At 53.1% G+C, this 7,145-nt stretch overlaps 1 protein-coding gene across 1 annotated transcript; it reads right to left on the bottom strand.

Annotated features, from left to right (window-relative positions):
- Positions 1-59: 59 nt before the first annotated feature.
- On the bottom strand, positions 60-5,857 carry Tagln (transgelin). Its single transcript, XM_028866460.2, has 5 exons — positions 5,637-5,857; positions 1,712-1,903; positions 1,429-1,606; positions 957-1,059; positions 60-623 (listed from the first exon to the last, which is right to left on the bottom strand). Exons 2-5 carry the CDS (start codon positions 1,889-1,891, stop codon positions 479-481), a joined length of 606 nt encoding a protein of 201 aa, XP_028722293.1. The 5' UTR covers positions 1,892-1,903; positions 5,637-5,857; the 3' UTR covers positions 60-478.
- Positions 5,858-7,145: the final 1,288 nt, after the last annotated feature.

Here is a 7,145-nt window from a genome sequence, read left to right as displayed (position 1 = left end):
GCTCAGGGCTCCTGGAATAGTAACAGGGGTAACTAAACAATCAGACTGCCAGCCAGGCCTGAGAAAAGATGGATGTATATATATATATTTTCCTTTTTGAATTTCAACCCAAAAAATATTCCAGGAAATGATGGAGAGGCTGGGCTGGGTCTCCTTCAAAGGGCATTTGCTACCAAGGACAGTGGGCTGGCTGACTCCCAGGCTACCCAGTCCACTTCTCCCTGCTTTCTCCAGGACATGGGAGAGACAGTAGAGGTGGGGGTGCAGCTGGGAACAGGGCCAGGGGTGGTGGCTCTGGGGTTAGAAGCTGGGCTGAGGCTGGGGATAGGTGGGGCTGCCCATGTGCAGTCATCTTTGCCCAGCGACAGCCTCGGAGCTGTCCGGACTAAGAACCTACATAGGCATGGGTGAGGCAGGCTAAGCAGGACACTGCAGCCAGGTATCTGGGAAAGGCAGACTCAGGGCTGGCCTTCCCCTTCTAACTGATGATCTGCCGGGGTCGTCCATAGCCTGTCATGCCAGCCTGTGAGGCCCCTCTGTTGCTGCCCATCTGAAGGCCAATGACGTGCTTCCCCTCCTGCAGTTGACTCTCTGTGAACTCCCTCTTATGCTCCTGGGCTTTCCTGAAAGAAGAGGAACCAGGATCAGACTTCCAGGGACTTAGTGTTCTCCAGTTGTTTTCTGGTCCCTGTTGCTTCCTTGTTGGGCCCATCCCCTTCCCATTTGTCTTCTCTTTCCTGAGTTTGGCTGATCCCAGGAGTTAGGGAGCTTGCTGGAGCACATGCTGGTAAAAGACATGAGCCCAGAAGTAGGGCCCCGTTTCCCCCAGCCCAAGGCCTTACTTGGGGCCTTCCTGGCTCTGCCACACCTGATCTTTACCATGGCTGACCAGCCCAAGCCATCCCCACCTCACAAAGAGACCCAAGCGTGGGAACAGGGACCCAATGGCCACATACTTCATAAACCAGTTGGGATCTCCACGGTAGTGTCCATCATTCTTGGTCACAGCCAAGCTGCCCAATGCCATTAGAGTCCTCTGCACTGCTGCCATGTCTTTGCCTGTGAGAAGAGTGGCCAGGGAACCAGCTTCAGGACCATATAGACGAGATCTGCCCCTGACTCAAAAATGACCAAACCAAGAGCAAGTGTCCCAGATCCAAAGGTTTCAGGAGACCCTACACTAAACCCTTGTGAGTGCGGCATGGTGTATTTTCTATGTGTGTACGGTTCTAGGATCCAGCACAGGCCATACTAGGAAAATGCTGGACCACTGAGCTGATCCTCCGCCTGTTCTGTGCTCTGGGCACATCCTGTTCCCGCTGTGCACACACCAACAGAGCTGGTTGTGGCATCTTTTGATAGTCCCTCTCCCTGCCTGAGAATCTTGCTCTCCAGTGGCCCACTGGCTCCAGCCCTTTTCCTCTGTACCTTCAAAGAGGTCAACAGTCTGGAACATATCAGTCTTGGTGACTCCATAGTCCTCAGCTGCCTTCAAGAATTGAGCTACCTGCTCCATCTGTTTGAAGACCATGGAAGGTGGATTCTCAGGCACCTTCACTGGCTTGGATCCGTCAGGATACAGGCTGTTCACCAGCTTGCTCAGAATCTGCCGGGCACAGAACACAGCTGGACACTCAGCTCAGGGGGTCTGCCCCACAGCTTGCAGGGTGGCACACACCTCCCCAGACCCCCTTCACAGGGTGACACTCACCATGCCATTCTTCAGCCACACTTGGAAGCCCAGACGCCCACGATCGGGGCGGCCCACATCAGGGCCAACCTGCATTACAATCCACTCCACCAGTCGCTCCTCCAGCTCCTCATCATACTTCTTCTCTATTTTGGACTGCACTTCACGGCTCATGCCGTAGGATGGGCCCTTGTTGGCCATGTTGGGGCAGAGCTGAAGCAGACAGTGTGGAGAAGAGAGAAGAAAGGGTCAGGGAATAGCTTTGCTTCACTTGAGCTAAGCAGGCCTTGAGCTCAGGGAGGGGTTCCCAGCCACCCTAGACACCATCACACTACTTAGCTAGCCCAGGTTCGTCCACCTACTGCAAAGACCTCTCTGAACATGAACCTCAAGAAACAAGATATTAGATGTTTGGCCAGCTAGAGCAAGGGTCTGTCAACTGTTTATGTAAAAGATCAGAGAGAAAATATTTTAGAATTTGCAGGCCATATGGCCTCTACGATTGTGTGAAAACAGCCTAGATGATACATAAGTAGTGTGTGCCAATAAATTTTTGTCGATAAAAACAAACAGCAGGCTGCATTTGGCCTATGGACTATTTTGACAACCCCTGGCCTAGAGCCAGCCTCCTCACTCCTTCCCCACACTTTGCTCATTGCTTGCTTTTCTTTTCTTTTCTTTTCTTTTCTTTTCTTTTCTTTTCTTTTCTTTTCTTTTCTTTTTTCTTCAGTACAGGATGGAACCCAGGGCTTCATATTTGAGAGGGAAGTCTGTACTGCCAAGCTCTGTCCTCAGCCTTCTCTTTGTTTTATGGTTTTGTTGTTTTTGTCTTTTCTCAAGACAGGGTTTCTCTGTGTAGTCCCAGCTCCTGGAACTCTGTAGACCAGGCCGGGCTCGAACTCACAGAGATCCACCTGCCTCTGCCTCCCGAGTGCTGGGATTAAAGGCAGGCGTGCACCACCAATGCTAGGCTTGTTTCATAGTTTTGAGGCCATGTCTCAGGCCAACAGGCTGATCTTAAATTTAGGATACTCCTACCTTAGCCTTTGGAGTAGCTGAACTTAAAGCCCCACATGACCTGGTCTGCCTAGCTAAAGCATTCTTTGCCAAGACTAGCCAGAAAGGCACTAGAGAAGCCTTCCAGAAGGCACATTGTCCCCTGCCCCCCACCTCCCCAAATTAAGCCAGCAGGTATCTTTGTCTAGTTATCAGTTGCCACCAAGTCTTTACCCTCTGACCCAGAAGCTGTAAGAGCAAAGTTCATCCCCTATACTGCATCTGCCAAAACCATGTGGTAAAGTGTCCAAAGGCCAAGGGTTCTCACAAAGCAGCTGCATTCTCAGGGAGATTCACACGAAAGAGCATTGGTGTGCCCATGTCAGCCAGCTCTGGCTGTTGCAGTAGTTAGAACTGTGCCGTCAGAATACTCCCAGGCTATCCCAGGGCCAAGAATCTGCCAGCCAGAGCATAGGAAGCCTGCCCTTCATGTCAGCTGCTGCCCCAAAGGCCAGTGCCTGGCAGCGCTCAGAGGACCAGACATGGAGAAGGAGGAAAGCTGCAGGATCAGAGCAGGCGGGCTGGTCCCTGGACAGATACAGTAGTCATGGCTGGAGCCAGACCCAGCCAACAGGGGACACCCTAAGTGAGATGCCATCTGTTACAGTGTCTAAAAAGCTTTCCAAGCCAGCCCCTGGCTTCAGAGAGGACATAGGTTGGGAGGAAAACTGTATGAACATAGAGTAGTTGGCTGGGACCTCCCACCTCCTTCCCATGAAAGTTGAGACCCTTTCCCCATCCCCGCCCTGGAAGGTGGTGGAGAGCAATGTTATCACAGAGCTTTGGGCACAGACCAGCTGTCAAACTCTGGACATCTTGCCCCCGGCGTCTTTCCCCTTCTATATTATGAGCTCCCCGGTTGTGAAGTGAGGCTAACAGTCTACTCAGAGAGCTGGGAAGGTGTAGTCTGCAAACTACATCACACACTGCCTGGAGCTTAACAGAGAGAGCTCTTTGAGGTGGTGTGGGTGGGTGAGGGGTGCTTTAACCAGGGAGTTTACACAGCAAACTGATCTGCTCCCTGGTTACCTTCTCCAAAGCATCCCCTGAGTCCATCACCATGTTTGAGAGAAAAAGAAAACCAGAAGACCTCATCTAAGTGCCAATCACAGAGGCCCCTCACTTCCCTGAGACGGAGTGGGGAGAGGGTCCTCACAGAAGACATGGCCTTCTGAGCACCGTCTTTCAGCTGGAGTTGGAGGACTTTAAGACCTGGTTTCTGTTGGGAAGTGGTAAACAGTTCTGTCCCTCCCACCCTCCACTGTGTGTCCTGCTCCTCTCCAGGAACTGCTGGGACAAAGAACCACAAAGGTCACAAAGCAAAGGGAGCGGGTGATTGCAGCCCTCCTTCCTCCAGGCCTCCACTCAGCCGGTCTCTCTCCCATCACCCCATCCCAGCCAGGTACACACGCACCTGACAGTTTCTATCCATTCCCTACCCAGTCTGTATCCTCACCCGCCTCCTACACAGGCTGGGCACTAGAGGAAAGCATGGGAGAAGAGTGTCCCTACATGCACTTTTCAGTTTCCAGGGAGTTGTGAACAGACAGATCTAAGAACAAGCCCTAGCCACAATGCACACACTGCAACCCTGACATCTGTAAGTTTGGGTCAGGGCTCAGGATCACATGTGTCCCCACTCAATCCCACCCCTCACCGCCCTTCTTCCCTGTCTCTCCTGGTGGAAAGTCTGAAGTAGAAAGTCCCAAGAAGTCCCTTTGAGGAGAAGAGGTCAGGTGAAGACAGGAAAGCTAGTAGGAATAAAGTAAATGATATGTATGTGAACAAATGCCATAATGAAACCCATCACTTATGTAACTAAAAAACACTAATAAGAGAGAAGAAGAAAAAACCCTTCAAGCCCTCCTCTTGGAGGCACTGGGGAGATGAGAGGGGGTAGGAAGATGGCCGTCTGGCAGGCCACCAGGGTATTTCTCCACAGAGGCCACAGTACAGAACACCTGCATGGTGCTCACCTTAGATGCCTGTGGCTATGGCTCCTGCCAGCCCCTCTTTTTCTCTGGCAGGGGAGAGGGGAGAGTAAGCAGTGGAAAGGGGCCTGCAACTAGCAGGTGCCGGGAAGAACAAGCAGAACCAGGGGTACATCCGGCTGCAGTACCCCAACCCTCATCACCACAAAATAGCAGTAGGAGTAAGTATTTCTGCATCCCTGAGAGGGCACACCTAAACCCCAGGGACCCAGGAGAGCAGTCCGATTGCAGAGATGTGCCAGCATCTCACTACCACCCTTTAAACAGCCCCAAGCAGAACCACCAAGCCCCTTTGGAAAGACCAGGGGTCCCAGGCCTGCCCAGACAGAGCTCCAAGGCTCCTCCACCTGTCACCCTGCAGTGGACAGAGCTGCACATGGGAAAGCAGCCTCTGTCTCTGCCTCTTCTGAAGTATTTAATTTCTGTGGGGCTAGGGGTGTCGCTCAGTGGTAGAGTACATGCCTGGCATGCATGGTACCCTGGACTGATTTCCAGCACTACTAACAAATAACCAAAAATCTTCCTCAGCCCTCCACTGTCTCAGGGGCTATCTCCTGGCTCCTCTAGGCTGCGCAAGCCCTGGGGACCAGCAGTAGGCCACTGCTCTCCAAAACAAGCAAACTCACCTTCTGGGACATTCTGAGATGGAGCTGGCCCAGCTGCTGAAATGGGGGCCTCCCTTTCACCCCACTAATTTTCCCCATTGATTCCCCCACACACACCCCCAGCCAAGTCACCCTGGCATTTTAGCCAGACTTTTGGACTAGTTTAAAACAGATAAAGGACTCTGGGACCCAATTCCACCCAGCAAGCTAGAGGAGATTAGGGGAGCCCCAGCTGAGACCCCAGCCCTGCCTGATGACATGCATCCCCTGCTGCTCTTCCTCACTTGCACTTACAAGGCTTGGTCCTTCCTGGGCTTGAAGGAGAGTAGTGTCAGTGCCTGGGCTGGGGCAGACGGGCTGGGGCGCCGGCTGGGTGAGGGGTTTAAAGGGTACGGAGGCAGTGATGTCACCCCTCAGCCGGCCTGCTAGCGCCCCTCCCTGCCCAAGGAAGCCCACTGGGCTCCCCGCCCCCGGCTGCCCCACTCACTCCACACAGGCTCCATATTTGGGGAAAGACACCAAGTTGGAGCAGTCTGTCGGGGGGCAGCCAGAGACATTCCCTGCGTGCTTTGGAGATGCTGCGCAGCCGGGGCGGGGCGGTGCTCAAAGTGGCGGGAAAAGCCTTTTATGGGCAGGACCCTGAAAGCCTTCCTTGCTACCCCGACTTGGGTCTGCTCCTCTCAGCTCTCTGTCCAACCAGAGTGAAAGGCAGGGGTACTCTAAAGAGTCTGGCCCTGTAGAGGGACGCCCCAGGGGGCTAGGGATCCCCCAGATTTGCAGGGAACGAACAAACCACCCTCCTCCACACAAACTAAACTCCAGTTAGTGTGGAGACTAGCTTTGACTGCGGATTGGCTGCACTATGCAAATGCCTCCCTTCCACAGTCGAGGTTGGAGCTACCACCCCATTTGACAGTTGAGAAAACCGAGGTTCAGATGGCCTTCCCAAGGCCACTGAGTGACAGAACCTGGGTACTCCTGCCCACTGGTGTGGGAGCTGGAGAGGATGTCCCACCCTCTGCTCAGGGTGGGGAGAGCTCCCAGCTGGAGTAAGCAGCTTCACTAGGGGGTGGGATTTGAGAGCTCAGCAGCAAGTCAGCCCTGGTCCCATCCAGAGCAGTGAAATGGTAGGGCATTTAAGGCTGTGGAGACACCAGGGTCAGAGGACTAGGGAGCCTCATTCCCTCCCTCCCCTCAAGAGAGCCTGTCTTGGGAGATTCTATGATCCCAGAAAGGATCCTCTAGCACATCTTGCTTGTACCTAGCTCCAGCAGTGTTGAGAAGGGACAGGGAAAGGATGGGAAGATGAGGGGAGGGAGGCTCAGTGGTTAAAGACATTTGCTGTCAAACCTGATGACCTGAGTTCAATCCCCAGAACCCACATGGTGGAAACAGAGAACCAGCTCTCCTCTGACCTCACGTGTGCTATGCCACACACAGACACACAAACTTCATAAATAAATGTAATGTTTTAAAAAATAACTTTTTATTATTTTATGTGCAGGGTGTCAGATCTTGGAGTTATACAGTTGTTAGCTGCCATGTGGGTGCTGGGAATTGAACCCGGGTCCTCTGGATGGGCAGTCGGTGCTCTTAACCACTGAGCCACCTCTCCAGCCCCTAAATATAATTTTTTAAAAGGTAAGAAGACTCTAGCGGAGTCTCTGTGTCGTTCCCCGCCCCCCTAATTCTGGGAATTTCAGGAAAGGGATGGAGAGGGAAAAGGGGAGGGGGAAGGATCCTCAGGCTGAGTGAGCCAGCCTCTCCCAAAACTAACAGCAGGCAGGGGAGGCTCAGCCTTGG

The sequence above is a fragment of the Peromyscus leucopus genome, chromosome 7, assembly GCF_004664715.2.
Source record: "Peromyscus leucopus breed LL Stock chromosome 7, UCI_PerLeu_2.1, whole genome shotgun sequence".
NCBI lineage: Eukaryota > Metazoa > Chordata > Mammalia > Rodentia > Cricetidae > Peromyscus > Peromyscus leucopus.
The sequence above is the reverse complement of the archived record's forward strand: the minus strand, read 5'-3'. Positions and strand labels throughout refer to the sequence as shown.